Here is an 18,832-nt window from a genome sequence, read left to right on the forward strand (position 1 = left end):
GCATCCTGTAGAAGAGTCCGACCCTCATCATAAAACTGTTATTTACACTTTACAAACAAATCCTTTGTTTTCACACTCACAGGTTTGCAAAGGGGCAACAAATAACCACAGGGTTTTAAATGATTTCTGAATAATAATCACATTTAAACCCAGAAATCCAACCAGGCTGGTAAGATTAGACCATGCCTCCTGCAGCAGTAGCACTTGTGGGGGAAGACGCATATAAAATGGAATTGGAAGAGGCCACCACCAAGACTCAGTCATGAAATAAACCCCGTCCATGACTGCATTTAAAATAGATATGACAGTGTGGACTAGCATTGTGTTAAACAATATACAGTAGACAGAGCAGAGAATGGGCTGCACTTTACCTTTAATACTTTAAGTAGATTTACTTAGTAGATTTACAAGCCATAGTGCATGTTCATTTTGGGAATTGTTGGGATCCTGTTATGTTCAAGGTCTGGACCATAATACGTAAAGTGCCTTGAGTGTCAACAGTGTCATCACAAAGTGAATTCATGAAAGAGCTTAAACACAAAAATGACATGTTAATTTTCGCTGCTATGGTGAAATAACCCATTGGATTTGTGATATGTACTGTATATAAATGACACAAACAGCAGCATGTACTGTACATGTAGTCAGTGTTCAGGTTGTTGTGCCTTTCTACTGCAGTGATGGGACGTGACGTGGGTCGATCCACCTCCACCACACACTGAGATGCAGTAGCTGACAAAGCAACAGAGCCATTTAGTTGAATTATATCCACGTTTAAAAGACAAAGACAAACACAAAAGTGTGTTAAAATACAGAACTAGTTACAGGACTTAAGTGGGAATGGTTGGGTCGATCCTCTTGGACCCTGGGACTTCCACAACCCCCATATCGCTCATCTTTTTCCTTGTGTTCATGTTGTATGTCGGTGTTGTACATTTTTATGCTGTTGAGTCACCATGTTGTTTTATATTTCATTCTTAAACTAAACTAGTGTTCTGACCACCTGGCTTACCCCAACTCTGGAGAGACCCAAAAAACTCTCTAACACCATTACACCCCAGGTTCTGATTTGACCATATTCCGAGTTACTTATTTACATTTTCATTTCCAACATGAACAACTATAAACTATAATCTCATAACCTTCAAACTGCCTGATTCTGGTGTGGTGGCCTGTTATTTGATTTTTATTTTGTGCCACTGGAACAGGGCTCCGCTTCTTGATTCACACTAAGACAAAGCCCAAATCATAATGCTGCCATCGTCGATTCTGTTGCCTTTCGGTAAATGTATTCTTGTTTAAAGCAAAACGAACAAACATGTCTAATTCCAGAGTGCGGTCAAAGACTGTTCCGATGCCCCGATGTACAAACATTTCCTCCTGCTATGCTGAGAGGAAAACAAGCCTCAGTCCCCTCCCTCCTTCCTTCTATCACAGCTGATCATCATCTGATTCATTACAATAAACAATTAATCTTGTGAGAATAAATTTCATAACAAACACATCGAATTGGCTCCAACATTCAAGCCCCTAATTGCTTAGAATATAGCAATTATTAGAAAAAAAACTAATAAATAGAGTCAATATTCAAACATGGCTAATCATATTCCATTTTACAGTAAACATCAGAGTCCATACATTAAGACCATCTTTCATATTGTTCGAACTTTTCTCAGTAGACAGTTTGTTGACAGGTCTTTTTAGAACACTGGTCTTCGTCTTAACTAGGACACTATGAACTAGTCCTTTACTTCCTGGTAGGATTTTCAGAATCCTACCAATAACCCTTCTGGGAGCAGAATCATCAAGGGAACTTCTCAGCCTTCATGCACTACATTAATATCAGAGGAAGCCCTTGTCTAATAATAATGTCCCATTGTTTCTCTCAGGATTGTGTCATGTATATGTGAAGCCATTTCACACAATCAGCAAGTGGTTGGAATCACTTTTAAACCCCAGACGGTCATTTATTTGTGAGCTGATATAAAGAAAATATTCTTTCTTTCAGACTGTGTGCCACTGTTGCATGGTTGTCTGCTATAAGAAACGTTAGTCTCCTTCATTCTGTTTTAGTACTGCCGAAGCTCACTCATTCATGCATGAATTGCATTCAAGGCAATGCAGCCTACTTGCATAACACATTTCATACAGAGGGTAAAGTTAATTCACTGACAGAGCAGAGGGATGTGGTCTCACCTTGTGTATTGTTTACAATGCAGACTATTGACATTATGTCTGTCAAAACCAGTAATTTAGTTTAATTTGACCAGAGAACTTAACAGTCCCATGAGCCTTTGGATACGGTGTGACCTGCCATGAACTTGTTCATAGGAGACGACTGACTTGCTCGATGTCAGTTGATGACAGATAAGCAGATACACACACAAAGCCTACCCGGGTAGCAGGGAACATAATATTGATCACACACACAAGGACGCAAATACTGCACTTTTGGGGTCACAAATCCCCACATTTAAAGGACATGTATTCTTTATTTTTCTCTTTTATTTGGTACTTTAACAGAGCTCTATTTTTGCATTTTTCATTGTGTTCATACAACAAATCCAGTACTGTGAATGTATGTTGATTGTTGTGAGGCAATAAATTTGTCATCTGTTCAACACAGTTAAACTCCTCCTTGAGTTATTATTAAGGCAACCGCTCACGGACCTATATAGATGTTAGCACCTCAGCTTCTACCATTGGCTTAGAACTTAATGGGGCGCCACATATGTCTTTTCTTTCCTATTCTGCCACTTCAGCTCAGGGTGGCAGCGGGGCTTTCCAGATGTCCCTCTACCCAGCAGTCTCACTTGGTCATTTGTATTCACACATACAGCCCCTCCGGAGAACGTCCGCAGGATCTCTGGCGTTCAGTGCATGTCTGAAAGCAGCTTATGACTACGTCAACATTTAGTATGTGCTGTTTGTGTATAGTCTTGGACTGAAAAATGTTATTCAGTTGTGCCTCTGGTTGTGTGTTCAGGACCCACTTTCACTGGGTCTCCCAACATACTTGGACTGTGTAGTAAACACCTTGCTGGGAACACAAATGGAGTCTGACCTGTGTGGTTAACATGACATACCTGCCCTATTTAAAATGATATTCCCACATAAGAAAAAATGAGGCCAAGGATGTTGAGCTTCATCCAGAGCCCTAAAGAATTCTTTAAACATTTTTTTATACCATTAAACTGAGACACCTCTGTTGAATATGTCTAAAATGTGAAGTAATTATATATCCTGTCAGTTTAATACTTTGACTAATAAAAAGTCCATATAGACTGGATATAGCTGGAGGGGTTTTGTTTCTTTGTCTTCAGCTTTAAAATTGTCAAAGGTTTCCTGTTGGATCAAGTCACAGAACAAATTTGGGTGGGTCATTGTTTTCACAGTTTTTCTTTACAAAGTCCTTTGATGGATCATAGTCATGTTGGAAAATATCTCTTCTGCAAGCTGCTGCTTGCCTCTGTATTGTTTTAGTTTTGGGAGCAATGTTTCTTTCTGGACATCATCTGTAGAGGCACACTCAATGCTCATAGGGAACTCAGAGGTGCAAGTCTGCTTTGTTCGTCTCATCACCTCTAAACCACGTCAGTGTGAATGTCATAATTTATTCTGCTCAGCAGTTAATTTAGTTCTTTTATTCTATTTGTGTGCACTTTGAATAGTGTTTATTTTGTGTGGGACATTTAAGTTACCCGAACAAGCTCCTCCTCTTGAGACCACTCATTAGGAGGAGCAGGGGCGGCTCCTAGCATTGGCGACATAGGCGGTTGCCTAGGGTGCAAAATGCCGAGAGGGCGGCACAAGAGGCAGATTTATCATGACGTGATACATGCAATGTTAAACAATACAGTAACGTCACACCATCATCCTGTAACCCCGGGGACACACCGGAGGCAGAAGCACCGCAAAGCTCCACGAAAAGCTGTCGGCCTCCTTTCCGCGCCCCTGTTAATCAATTGGGCTGTTCACACCGGCAGCGAAGTGCCGGGAAGAGCCACGGCCGGCTCGCGATCTTCAGCGATGGTTTCAGGGTCTGTTATCTATTTCTTATGCTCGCCGCGAGTGAATCCGGCCAGAAAACACACTGATAATCGATATTAAACGATATAAGCAGCTGCTCACAGGAGAATTGGCGCTTCCGCCTCCGGTGTGTCCCCGACGTTCACGCTGCAGGGTTAGACTGCAGTTAGAGTCAAAGATGAGTCAAAAAAGGATAAAATGATCGGGTGCACAATTCAGAAAGCGCCACAAAGTAGAGGAGGAGAAGAAAGAACAATATAGAGGTAAGAATCACCACGATTGTGCACATCATTAATGTTTATTTTTGTCGACATGAATAGCTAGCTAGCTGTCAGTACAGCAGATTTCAGACTCTTTTTATATTTTTTATAGCCTACAATTTTGTCTGCCTGTGTGTGCATCTGTACACAGTACAAAAGTTCTTGGGGATGCATGACAATTTGCGTGTGTATGTTGGGGGGCGCCAATCTGAAATCTTAGCTAGGGCTCCAACATTGCCAGAGCCGGCCCTGTGTGAAACGCAAACTCCTGAGAAAGTCCACTTGTTTGGACAGCGGCTATTTTTGATGATGTTTTCATCACGCAACAGTTTGCGTTGATCTTTTTGGGTCACGGTAACTTATTAAGAAATTACCTTCAAACAACAACCAACATTGAGTTAGGTCCATTAGCTTTTCCTCTGCAATGAATATAGGTATTTTTAATTTCTACATACTTAAGAATTGTTACAATAAACACAAAAGTTTAAGTTGAATACTGCTTCAAATTAAGTTGTTCCAACTACTTTTTCCACATTATTGAAAGGATTTTTTAAGTCTTTTTTTCTTAATTTTAATAATTATGAATACAAGTGTTTAAGTTGACAACCATTTAAAAATTGTATTTGCTCCAATTAGATTTTCTTCAGTAGTTTTTAGCTTTTTAACAGTATTTGTTCTTGTAGCTTTGAAGAAATCAATTAATTCACATCAAAATTGTTTTGCAATTAACTTTTTTTTATTTTGACCTGGAGTTATGTACAAAACTCTGAACATATGTAAATGTAAAAGTCCACTCAACATATCAAAATAGTGTTTTGCGATTTGGCACTATGGCAATGGTTTCAGTCCATCGAGATCAAGGAACAGTTCCTGAGACACAAAGAATATAGATAAAGTTCCTTTGGTTTCCTCAACCAGGACGGTTGCTGTCTTGTGGTGAGATCCAGGGGTTAACTGCTGATCATCGATGATGGCAAATTTCATCACATGCCTATCAAGGCTTGCCTCAAACTCTTCGGTGTACTGGAAAGCAAATGAAAAGATACGTTAGCATGTTCAAGATAATGAACTGGATGATTACTCTACACTTTTTACACTGTCCAATAATTCAAATGGTCTAAATAGATTGCATCAATAAACATGAGTAAAATATTGTATCATGGTAAGATAACAGATGCATATTTTTTTTCTTTTATCATCAAATTTAAACAGCATGTTATATGGCCAAATTGGCCCACTTAAAGGGGTAGTTCACAGAAAAAGGAAACCTCACTCATTATCTACTCACCACTATTCCAATGGAGGGGTGGTGAAGTGTTAGAGTCCACAAAACACTTTTGGAGTCTCAGGGGTAAACAGTGTTGCAGCCAAATCCGATACAATGGAAGTTTAAAAAAATTTCAAACGTAATAAAACAGAAAAAAAACATAACATGCCTCCATACTGCTTGTGTGGTGTCATCCAAGCTCCAAGCCCCGACATTTGTATTCGACTCGATTTACAACTTGGACTTCAACCCAAGTGGTCATAGACTAGAAATATACCTTTAACAGTATAACTTAAAACGTAAAATTTTTATTGGTTAAAGGATTTTTACATTCTTTCATTAATTTTTTTCTCTCTTTGCTCTCTTTGAATGCACAACAGTTGCAGCATGTTTAAGTACTTCAGACTGATTTCCATTCAAAAATCGAACCAATAATATCACTGTTGTAAATTCAAAATACATAGACTTATATTCCAAAAAAACTTACCTGAGTTGCATCAAATAATGCAGGGCATCGCTCCATAAAGTCTTTGATTGCATGGGCCTCATAAATGATTTCTTGCCTACAAAGAGAGAACGTTGTGGCCATTTTCTTGGCAACCACTTGGGATTTTCCCCTTTTTGTCACTTCACATAAGAGGTTCGCTCTCTTTTTGTCCAACATTATCAATCCAATACAATTAATAGAAATGCCTAAATACAATGCTTTTTTTGAATTTACTTGTAATTGAAATGATACTTGGCTTGATTGTTCTCATCTTATTTTCCCAGCCTGCAGGTCCTCTGACACAGTCTCAACTGTTTGAATCCGTCCAGGCATGTTTAGCTCCTGTATCGCCCTAATAATGTCCTCGGAGTTCATGCTCAATCCGGGGGCTGCTCTGGTTTTAAGTGCTAGCTTGATCTGCCACGATTAGCTTTCTCCTTCAAAGCGCTTTTATCTTTAGGTGTTGGCATTTCTTCTTTTGTCTTTTGGCTCCTGGTGTTTCTTCTCCCACGCATTTATCCTTTTCACTGATAAATGTTGAGTTTTCGAGTTATTCTGTGGGTAAATTGCGATAGGTCCGGGAGCACGGTTTACCATGTGTCTTCTCTAGTCCATTGCAAACCGGAAGTCCCCGCCCAGGCATGTTTAGGGGACTTAAAATCCTAAACTAACTTGGAGAACAATTAAGTTGTCCGGCCAATTTTATGAAGTTACTTCAACTTAAATTTAATTTCAAATCAATTAATGCAGAAATTTGATCTGGAATTACAAACAATATTAAGTTGATGTAATTATCAACAATATTATTTCATCATAACTCAACAAAATAATGTTTGCAACTTAGAGAGTTTATTTAAATCAATACATTAGAATTTTTGTTTTGCAGCCATGCATTTAATTAAGTGGTGCTAACAAGTCCCCTGAATCACTTTTTAGAGTGTACCTTAGAATGAGCCCTCATATGTACATCCGTAGTCTGGCGTCCAACATGTTGGACTGCTATGTTTCCAAAGTAGCCCAGAATGGCCAAGGTGAAGTGCATTCATCCATTAATCCGTCTTTTATCTATACCACTTATCTTTTGAAGGCATTGACTATTCAGTTGTTTGCAACATGCAACTTCATCACGAGAAGTGACTACATCCTACACACTGAACCTTTAAATCATGTTAATATTAAACAAGTTAGAAAAAAGTCACCTCACAGGAAGAAGGTTCTGGGTTTGAAGTATTTCTGTGTGACCCCCAATAATTCCTCTACAAGGATCAAGTGAGTGGGAAGTGAAAATGTCTTGCACATGAGATAAGACATATAACCATTCGACGACGTAAGCAGACCCACTAATATGAGATTTAAAGAAAGAATTTGCCACATGGTGTTAATCTGGTCCACTTCTTGTGGACAAGTGTAGACCAGAATATAAAAAAAGATAATGCTGACATCTAGTGTTGCGTCAGAGCAGTAAATAAAGTGCTGTGGGTTCAAATAAATACATTTGCAGAGACCATAGCAAGCATGATCGAGGACCATGGCCAGGGGGGCGCTGGCCCCAGCAGAAATCGGATTGGCCTGTGAAGTGCCCCTGTCCTGTCAGGTGTCTTAAAAAACATTAAAACATAAAAAAATGTTTTAATAAACTAGTCACTTACTAAACAACTATTATGAAATCATTTGTTAACTTTTGTTAATTTTCTGAGCATTTTTTTAAGTAGGCAGTGCGTTTGAATATGGAACAATTTCAAAATATATTCGATGTGTGGCTTTGCTCAGAACTATAGAGCTACCAGGAAACAAAGGATGAATTAAATGTGCACCTTAATGAATTAGGAACTGTGTACGGATGTCGGACATGTAATTGGCCTCTGTGTGAATGGTGGCCCTTTTATGGCCCCTGAATTAGAACAATTCTACAGATTTCTCGATACTCTGATTCATAAAATAAGTAAGTATAGATTATCTGTCAGCCAAATTCTCACTCATACCTGCACATTTACTTACTTTACAGCAAAAAAACGTACCCAGCCATGATATTCTTCTCAATGAGGTTTTACCATACAGCAGCTGGCATGCAACGTGTTGCATTAGTGCCCCCTTCAGTTTTCATTCTTCCTCACTTTCCATTTATTTCTTAAGTCTTCTGTCCAGTCCCGTCTCCCTTAAAAATCTAAAGAACAGTTTTCTCCCTTGCTGACACTCTCCACGTTCTAATGTGCTTTCAACAGTGTTCAATATTGGTCCTATTTTGTGTAGTTGTTCCATCAGTCATTTCTTTCTTTATCCTGTAGATTTCCTGCATGCTGTCCGGATGTGTTCTATTGTTTCTGATTCTAGATATTGGTTCGAAAATACCCGTTGCATGTTTTCCTATCATATGAAGTGTACTGTTGAGTGAATGAGTGAATTTCCATTTTGGGGTGAACTATCCCTTTAATACCCTGCCCCTACTCCTCGACATATTGACCTCATTCTGGATTGCATAGAAATGTCTTCCTTTATTTGCTGCCACTGTTGACTTGCTCTCCCCCCCACACATCGCTGTTGCCCTCTGGTTCGGATCATTTGAGGCTGACCTCCTCAGCTCCAGCCCTGGTGTAGACATGACGGTGTCTTCACTTCCGGTCCACTTTCTAACCCCGGACTGTTAATGAGCGAAGAACCTCTATATACAAGAGGTCCGCCCCGCCCCCCCGCTGCAGCTGCTCCTCCCACTGAGCCGCGCTCCGCACCGTCTGTCGCTCCTGGTCCCTTCCGTTCATCTTTACGTCTGCCGAAGCCAACTCCAACCAACTTTCAGAAGGAGGCAAAGTACCGCAACATGGCGTACACGACTGCGGGTGGGACGAAGAAGAAGGTCTGCTACTACTACGACGGTACGGGACATCCGGAGTGTCCGAATGGAGCTCGGGCTCGGGCAGGCTAGCGCTAGCCCGCTTAGCTAGCCCGCTTAGCTGGCGCTGCCGCGGATTGAATGGTGTCGCACACTAGTTAGCTAACAAGCAGGCTAGCGTTAATGACCATCGGTAAAGTGGCGCCTGTGGTCCCTCTACGTGTTAAGTGGGTTTTAAAGCATGTAGCGAACCAAATGCACACTTTGTTTGCTTTTTACTTAAAACCAACCAGGATGTGTAAATGAACGTTAGATACGGTTAATTGTGTGTTTTTAGCTTGACGTTAACGTGCGTGTAAGTGAAACCGCACCGTGGATTTCCATCATTGTTTGAGCTTTGTATTTGCGGCCGTGCGTCAGGCCTTGTGCGTCGTGTGTGTGTGTGTGTGTGTGTGTTTTTTCTACGAACCCCAGTGAGTTCACGAAACGAAGGAGAACGTGCAGGAAGTTAAGTTTTACAGCCACATCGGGTTCAGGCCTAAGTGCTGCGGGACATTAGTGAGTGTCTGTGCCCGTTGGAGCCCAGCGACATTTTACTGGAGAGGAAACCGAGTGAGGAAGGAAGCGAACCATCGGGTCCAGTTCATTATGTTGCACTTTGAAATATAACGACCCAAATACACGAGAATCTCCAAACACAAACCCCTCCTGACTGAAAGAGACTACACATGATCTCCACTAGTGTTCTCTATGAGCCATCAGCTGGGCCTGCGCTTCTATGGATCTACTGTGGAGCAGTGCTACGAACTGTGTGTTTGATAGATAGATATTAGATGGTACTTTACTATCTAATATAGTTTACTCTTTACTTATATAGTACTTTATTGATCCAAAATTGGGAAATGGTTGTGTTACAGCAGCAGGTCAACGGCATTGCACATAAAGAGAAGTGGCAATAAAACAGTTGCGAAGAATTAAAATAGACTAAAATAGAATGTAATAAACATTAAATGTAATTAAAACTATACATACTCCTTTAGTAGATGACAACAATAAAGTACTAGAATACACAGTAAAGTACCAAAATATAATAGAACAAAGAATAAGCTTATAAACAAGAGATAAAATACAAGAGATGACAAACTATGTACAGGGGCAAAGTGTTAGAAAGCCGCCCTGCATTCATTTTGCATGCACTCCATGTTTTACAGTTCTGCAGTATGCATGCATATTCAGCCACTGTTTGAATTATGACCTTTTTAAATCTTACAAGTCGAATGTTATCATATTGGTGCTGGTCTTATTTGTTTATTTTATTTTTATTTTTTTTTCTCACTTGATTTCAGTATGACTCTTTCTTTTTAGACTAGGCAACTCAGTGTGACACCTCAAAAGGACAAGGCTGGCTAAATACTGTTTTGGTGAATTCAATTTCCATAACACCAAATCAATAAACCAACAGTCAGTTTTAATCCACTGCAGAAATATATCCATAAAAATGCATTGAGCCCTCCCTGTTTAGGTAATGTGCTGTTTAATTACTGCTCATTTGAAAAATATATAATATACTTGTATTTATTTCTTCAGTAGGAACCAATAGACTTGGGTCAAGTCAGACATTTTCACAGACTCTTCATTCGATTTTCTTGACAGAAATCTCACCTTGTGAGTCCATGTGGAAATAATGTAGAATTATAATTTCTATGTGAAACATAGTTTGATTGGCTGCAGCATGTATATATGAATAATGGTCCAGTTTGAAGTTATAGAAGTGCTCATTAGCCATGGGACTTGTTTTCAGTGGGACAGACATCAACACAATACCAATAGTTGAACAATATTGTTTTTAGACTGCACAAGACAAACGTATACTATGATCTCTGAATGTGGGCTTCAGACTATGTTTTCAATGTTTCTGTTGCAGGTGACGTAGGAAATTACTACTATGGACAGGGCCACCCCATGAAACCACATAGAATCAGGATGACTCACAACCTGCTTCTGAACTATGGACTGTACAGGAAAATGGAAATCTACGTAAGTTTCTTTACAACTTTCATTATGTGCTGTACTGTTGAAGCAGAGCGTGTAGGTGGACCAACTGCTTCATTTTTTGTTTCAGAGACCACACAAGGCCACAGCAGAGGAGATGACCAAATATCACAGCGATGACTACATCAAGTTCCTCAAGTACATACGGCCGGACAACATGCCTGAGTTCAGCAAGCAGATGCAGCGCTGTGAGTAGTCTGTGGGCTCCTTGCGAAGGCTTCCCAGCAGGCCCCCATCTAACAACTTTCTTCATTTTTGATTAATTTGTTGATTATTTCATAGCTTATTCATTGTTAAGTTTATACATTGGCAGAAAGAGACCACAATTACACAGTTCAAGGAGACTTCATCAATGTCCAGTATTGTCTAAAAAACACTTCAATTCCAAATGAATTTAGTTTACAATGGCAGAATATAAATTTGATTAAAATAACAAAAGCTCACAGTGGAAAACCTATTTATAAAATGTTCTTTTTGGTAACAGAGCTTAACTCTCGGCTGAGTCACGTTCTCCAGACTCTGTTGGCTGTGGTTCACAAACGGGTCCCAGTGTCTCTCACACAATCTTATTTAATCACTACCGAGGCTGCAGGACAGTCCGGACACCAGAGCATCCCAGCAGCACATGTTCAACTCTGACTCAGCTTTACATCTATCCCCCTGTAAACTATGGCAGGAGGAACCAAAATGATTTGCTGCACACAGGTCTACAATGAAGACTTAGAGTTAGCAAACAGATTTTGCGTGATATTGGAGAAATGGACCGACTGAAATATAATGATTGAGTATCCGACCATTCAGGCATGTTCAGCACTCCAAACACCACCCCAAAGGTTTCTGTACTTTTTAAGTACTACCTCTGAGCAGGGACCTTTTGGGAGGTGTAACGGTTTCCCTGGGTAATATTTCCTTGGGGAAATATCCTGTGTTGTGTGTCCACAGTTATAGTTTATAGGTAGATATTGATCAGCTGAGCTTGTATTTTAGCATCACCAGCCACAGCTCTGCCTGTCTGCCCCTCCAACACATCCTGTGGCTGAATCCACCATGACACCACACACAGTCCTGCTCTTTAAGGTTGTTGTAGCATTACGTTTTAGTGCAAAAGGTCAAAACAAAGTGATTACATCCATATTGCAGAGAGGATACTTTTTTACGAGACAACTTGTACTCCAAGGTGTTGATGTGGTTGTATTCAGTGGATGATCTCTCACATTTTTTTCTTGCAGTCAATGTTGGAGAGGACTGTCCTGTGTTCGATGGGTTGTTTGAGTTCTGCCAACTCTCTGCTGGTGGCTCTGCTGGTAAGTCAGAAGAAAACAGAGTTGTCTTTGCAGTAGATGTTGTCCATATATGTGCAGGCTGCAGTGTCTGTCTCTCGCTGGGACTCTGTGTGGTCACTGCCACTAACCAGAGACACTGGCCAGTATCAGCGAACACCTTCACAACTGTCATCAGATGTTTTAAATCCTGATTGCTGCTTTGAAGTACATGATTTCTTTTTTCACTCAAGTCCTGTCAACATCCAGTTAGTAAGGAGCACAGTCAGAATTGTATTTTGTCATAATATTCTATGTTCTTGTTTGACCCCAACCCTTCGAGAAAGAGGCTAATAAATAAAACAGGTTTTTGTGGAGTTTAATGAATGAAACATTGTTGGGATAGTTAGCATACTGTCATTATTCTCTCTGTAGTGGTTGTCCTTTCTGAATGATGTGTTATCTGTTGCTGAACCTGTGCTCACCATAAGTTGTAGTGGTCAGATGACTCGCTCTGTTAATAACCTTTAATCCATGGTTGGATAGCACAGTGTACAACTGTGTCAAGCTAACATAAACAAGTTCTGTACAGTCACACATTTGCAGCATGAAATCAGGGCATGAAATACACAAACTGAATCTTGTTGGGAAATGAGAGAAGTTCGTACAGAGTCATATACATTTTTATGAGACTGTAAAAAGTGTGTTCTGTGTTGTGTTCAGCTGGTGCAGTGAAACTGAACCGACAGCAGACTGACATTGCAGTGAACTGGGCAGGAGGACTTCACCACGCAAAGAAGTCTGAAGCCTCTGGATTCTGCTACGTTAATGACATTGTGCTGGCCATCTTGGAGCTGCTCAAGTGAGTGTCACAAACAGCTTGATAAAACTCAACTTTGTGAGAGGGCATTTACATCCAAACGCATGAAAGCACTTTTCTCCAAAGCATTGTCTTAGAGACCTTATTTTTCAGGTTTTGTCTTGTGAAAATACAGTATTAACCAGAGTATTTTTTGTACTTTCCTCTCCTTTATATAATATGATCCCTCTCTTCCAGGTACCACCAGAGGGTGCTCTACATTGATATAGACATCCACCATGGGGACGGAGTGGAGGAGGCCTTCTTCACCACAGACAGGGTCATGACTGTGTCTTTCCATAAATATGGGGAGTACTTCCCTGGAACCGGAGACCTCAGGGTGAGCATCAGTCTTTGTTCTCACTTAGATACGGGTCAAGACGTTTACATGAAAACAACAAGCATGAGATTTCTACTTGCATAGGCATTGAAGTAGAAGAGGATTTTATTAGTGTAAGACAACAAACTAATGTGAATGTTAAATGAATGAAAATGCAAAGTAGTCCTCTGATTAAAAACTCTAATAATTTAGTAACATGCCTGCCTGTTTTCTACTATACTGACCTCTTTATTTAGGATATTGGAGCTGGAAAAGGCAAATACTATGCTGTCAACTTCCCTCTGCGTGATGGTATTGACGATGAGTCATACGAGCAAATCTTCAAGCCTGTGAGTACAACTTTTTTTCCATTGCAAATATCGTTGACATTTTCAGATTCACACTTAAACCTGAAAGCGATGCCATTGTGGCACATGTTAATGTTGATGTGTTATTGGTTGTTTTTTCCAGCAGCGTCCACATTGCACGGAGATGGAAAAATCTCAACCTTTTTCAAAGGCAGCAAAAGTGCTGTGAGTCATGTGACTGGTGATTACATCAGACACATGCAACTAGGTGTTTCACAAACTAGTCGACTATGAAAACCACTTGTCGACACTGTGCATCGTTTGAGACTAGTTGCTCATGGAGGTTTAGCGAGTTGCAGTGATAAGGCAGTGGCATTTAAAGCAGTTATGTAACAGGGGGCGCTCTTGTTTTTGACATGCAGTTGACAAGTCATATTTTTCATGTTTGCCATTTGACTATCCCAGCAGCAGCGCTGTTTTTCTTCTCCACATAATCGAGCATTAAAGCTACTGAGGGATTTACAGTTCAGGAAATCAGTTTCTTTGTTTTGAGTCTTTTTGCCAAACTATATTCAAATATAACTGTTTAAAGGATGATGCACTCTATCTTTCAACACTTCCTGAGTGTGATTCTTCTGTGAGCCTGCAGGTGATGGCCAAGGTGATGGAGATGTACCAGCCCAGTGCTGTGGTTCTTCAGTGTGGTGCAGACTCTCTCTCAGGAGACCGCCTCGGCTGCTTTAACCTCACCATCCGCGGTACAGACGCAAAGATTAACACAAAGCTGTCTAAAAATTGCTTATATTTTCTTAATATTCAGTTTTGAAAAACAGGTTTATTGCTTAGGTTTTTATTAGTCATCGTTACATTGTGACTTTTGGTCCCCCTAGGGCACGCCAAGTGTGTGGAGTACATGAAGACCTTCAACCTCCCAATGCTCATGCTAGGTGGAGGAGGATACACCATCCGTAACGTGGCCCGCTGCTGGACCTATGAGACGGCTGTGGCTCTGGATACAGAGATCCCTGATGGTTTGTAACTGATTTCATGTCAATGAATATGAAGAATGCTAAAAATGTCAATTCAATAGGCCAGTGCTGTGTTTTTTTCAACCTTTTTTGCATCATGAGTACTGTGGCATCCCTAACTGAATGTGTTTAATTTAGGACACGTTCACACAGCTAAAAGAATGTGGCCACATGTGTTCTAGACTACCTCCAAAAATGGCCACAGTTGTTTGATCTTAAATTTAGCCCACAATGCATCTTGGGTGCATTCACACTTAACATGGCCAAAATGTGTGTGTGATACCCAGCTTTCGTGCTTGACTCCACTTCATCTACAGCTCACTCTGAGAGTTGGGGTGTTGGATGAAATTGAGGGGTCGGTGGTGAGAGAATGTTAAATGACCTCACCTCTGGAAAGAGTCCGTCTGCCTACCTTTCCACACAAGGAGCTGAGCCAGCAGACTGTCTGTTCCACTGAGTGTGTGCAACATAAAGACAGGGTTTGTAATCACAGGCTGTGGAATGGACCAGAAGTCTTCTTAATGGGATTTTAGGACATTAACTGAAGTCTCGGCTCATTTCATTTCCTCCTCCCCTCAGTCAGGTTGCGTGTCGGTTATAAACCCTCAGTAAATCATATTAACAGGTGTGATTTGGCTGCTTTTTCCGATCACTTGACACTCTATCTGCAGCGCACATCTCTTCTACAGCTGTGTTTATCCTAGTTCTCACAGATGGGTGACTCTTCTCAATGATGTCTCTGTTACAGAACTGCCCTACAATGACTACTTTGAATACTTTGGACCTGACTTCAAGCTGCACATCAGCCCCTCCAACATGACCAATCAGAACACACGAGAGTACATGGAAAAGATCAAGTAAGTGTGGAGTCATTTGATTAGTAAGAACTAAGCTGCAGTAGATTTTCAATGTATTATTACTGCTAGTTATTTAAACCTTACAGTGTATGTGGTGATAATCTAAGTCTTAGATCAAGCTTGAATGTCTGGATTTTTCTGGAGCTTTCAGTCACGTCTCATGGTCTTGATCAGTGGATTGTTCAGTGTGAGGCAGAGAAATCTCTGGTCATTGGTCGTTTGTTGAAAGTATTATTAGATGCCCTCAGCCCCCTCAATGGGTATTTATCCACATCTTCCTTTGTATGTGCTCCAGTGACCACACCTCAGCTTCTTTGACATTACCGTCCCAGCTGCTCTACTCTGAAAGTTATATAAATACAGACCATTAAAGTGAAATGTCACATTTATCTTAGAACTTCAGTCAGTTCTTTTCAGTGTATTTACGGTAGAGCAAAGAGTGTCCTCTCAGGTAGTCTGTATGAACCAAACACATACTCATCAAGTATATGGATGACAGCAGATGCTCACTTCACTTTTTAAAATTCAACTTTTCTACATCAGTATCACAGACTGCTGTCAGAGCACTTGTAACAAATATCCCTGTGTCCATGTGAAAGTGAATCTGATGGTTTGTTATTTAAACTCATCCTGAGTGACCTGAACACGTTGGTTTGTGTGAATGTGACTGTTCAGGCAGCGGCTGTACGAGAACCTGCGGATGCTTCCTCACGCTCCTGGAGTTCAGATGCAGGCCGTCGCAGAGGACGCTGTCCCAGATGACGCCATGGAAGAGGACACGGAGGATCCTGACAAACGCTTGTCCAGTAAGACGATCTCTCTTTACCCCACACTCAGTTGATGATATTCAGTAACTTATGTGCCCATGTTTATTTGTAGGAGTTCCAACATTTTATTTCGGTTTGAGTCTCCAAAGAAGTGTACTGCAAAAAGTCATTAACCCTAAGTAGAAATAACGAAAGAGATAAAAAGTGTGAATGTGATTTTTTTTTTATGAAAACACACACTGTCCATTCATAGGCGAACATTTCAGTTTACATACACAGCAGCAAAAACTAAGTTCAAAATACAAATACCACACTGTAAGCATTACTCTGTTATATATAAAAGTCTGTATTTAAACTGTTAAGTAAAACTATTAATGTATTAAAATGATCTTAAAGCATAAAAAGAAACATATCTGTGACTGTTCTGCTATCATATATTCTATCATAAGAATATTATTACTCGTGCATTAATGTACACACTGCTACACAAGCAATCTGACTGTCATGTTGTTCATCGGTGTCCTGTTGTCGTGTGGTTGCAGTTCGTGCCACAGATAAGAGGATAGCATGCGATGAAGAGTTCTCTGACTCTGAGGATGAGGGCGAGGGTGGCAGGAGGAATGTGTCCAATCAGAAGAAGGGCGCGAAAAGGCCAAGAGCTGATGATGACGACAAGGAAGCAGAGGAGAAGAAAACTGGTGGGTGCTCTCAAATTGTTTTTCAAAAGCAGTGGAAATTTTCGTTTCTACATGTGACTTATTTGTTCTCCGTCTAGTTGTAGAGATTAAAGAGGAAGAGAAAACCAAGGAGAGCAGTCCTGAGAAGACGGAGACAAAAAGGTGACAAATCTCTCTGTTTATGTTTGTTCAAAGACTTGTTTTCACACACATGTACACAAAAGATTGGTATTATTTCTGCATTTCTCCCATTTTCTCATTTCTTAATTTATAACAGCATTCAGTAGCCATGAGTTTAGGGCTGTGTTCACACCTGACTGGCCTAGACTCCCTTCACGTTCTGCTCAGAAAATGTGTCTTGCTCATCAGGCTACACTTAATAATGCAAAAGTAATAACATCTATTTTAGATTTTGGTACATTTAGCTGAAATATCAATATTCAGACATTGAATTTTGGGATTTAAAACAAACTAAGTTAGATTATGCCTAAATTCACTCTAAATGTAACTAAAAACGCATTTTTGTTTTTGATTATGAATGTAATGGACTATAAAAAATAAAATTTGAATGTCACTTGGCAGAGCTCATACCTCTGCTAAGGCCCATTAGTCAGCTTAAATTCAATCAAGCAGAACCACATTTCACACATTGATAAATATCAATGTTAAAGTTAAATATGGCCCAATGTTAAAGAAAATGAAGCTAACAAACATACAAAAACCTTGGGTGAGTTCAAATATTGTCCCCGGTGGTGACAGCTCTGCTCATGCAGTTAAAAGAAGCTACTTTCCAGCATGAGGTTGTTTATAACCAGTAAACAGATTTCTTGTGTTCATGTAAGTTTACTTTATCTCAGTATTCCAGTACACTACATCTCTATCTTTGTGTTTATTTTCCACAGAAGGTGTTTAGTCAGATTCTCAATCGCTGCTCATGTACTCCTCAGCTTAATACATGTAGAATGACTGTCAGTTGCTTGAATAATCTTTGTTTTGATGCAGCTATTGATAAGTTTGTTACGATAAAAAAATGTGACGATTTTCTGCTTTGGCCTGGAGCAGCAGGTGTGACCACAGCCTCAGCCATACTTAAATCTTATGATTACAGTTGTTAATATATTTATAGCAGAAATGTATAGTAGAATGGTTTCCTCTAATAGTCTCTCTGGAGTGTATAAATAGAAAAAAGTAGTTCAAATGTTTTCATTAGGCCAATTAATATTTTAGCTATTTCTCTTGTCTTATCCAGTGTGAAGACCGAGCAGCCCACCAGTGACTGACTGGTTCTGAGGCGAACCCTGCGGTGCTGTCCACCCTCAAGGATCCAACTCTGCCACAATTCACCGTCAGAAGCATTATATTTATTGTGACTCCATTTTCTACTTGTAAATCTCTTATGAAGCGTCAGCCTCTCTCTTTGTGTAGTCTACCAGCGGATCGCCTGAATCCACTACTTGAATTTGACGTCCTTTGATACCCGTTTGATTCCAATGTGCTTGATCTTCTGAAGGAAACTGGCTTGTTTTTAAAGAAACGGCAGGTCATCTAAAGTGGAACCTGCAGTGACCTTTGAATTTTGATATATTGCATTTGTCAATAAAACTTTTTATACTAATCTGTTAATGTGTTTTGTGGTAACTGCTGGGCTCAATGATCTGAGCTGTGTAATAACAATGTACAGCCACAGGGGGGCGCCTTGACCTAAGAGATATCTGAAGCAGCAGGTGCAATGCTGGTTGTAGGAGCCACTATTGTGTGGTTTTATATATAATTAGAAAAACACTAAAGTATAAGATGAATAAAATAGTAAAATATGCCTCACTTGCTTTTCACGGT

General features: G+C 40.1%; 1 protein-coding gene across 1 annotated transcript; it reads left to right on the forward strand.

The window, feature by feature from the left end:
• The first annotated feature begins 8,664 nt into the window (after positions 1–8,664).
• LOC117758206 (histone deacetylase 2) lies at positions 8,665–18,619 on the forward strand. The gene is made up of 14 exons (XM_034579664.1): positions 8,665–8,913; positions 10,795–10,907; positions 10,993–11,110; positions 12,152–12,226; positions 12,905–13,043; positions 13,239–13,380; positions 13,617–13,709; positions 14,317–14,425; positions 14,558–14,698; positions 15,444–15,552; positions 16,228–16,358; positions 16,862–17,017; positions 17,095–17,158; positions 18,246–18,619. Exons 1-14 carry the CDS (start codon positions 8,688–8,690, stop codon positions 18,274–18,276), a joined length of 1,647 nt encoding a protein of 548 aa, XP_034435555.1. The 5' UTR covers positions 8,665–8,687; the 3' UTR covers positions 18,277–18,619.
• Positions 18,620–18,832: the final 213 nt, after the last annotated feature.

Source organism: Hippoglossus hippoglossus, chromosome 24 (assembly GCF_009819705.1).
Source record: "Hippoglossus hippoglossus isolate fHipHip1 chromosome 24, fHipHip1.pri, whole genome shotgun sequence".
Taxonomy (NCBI): domain Eukaryota; kingdom Metazoa; phylum Chordata; class Actinopteri; order Pleuronectiformes; family Pleuronectidae; genus Hippoglossus; species Hippoglossus hippoglossus.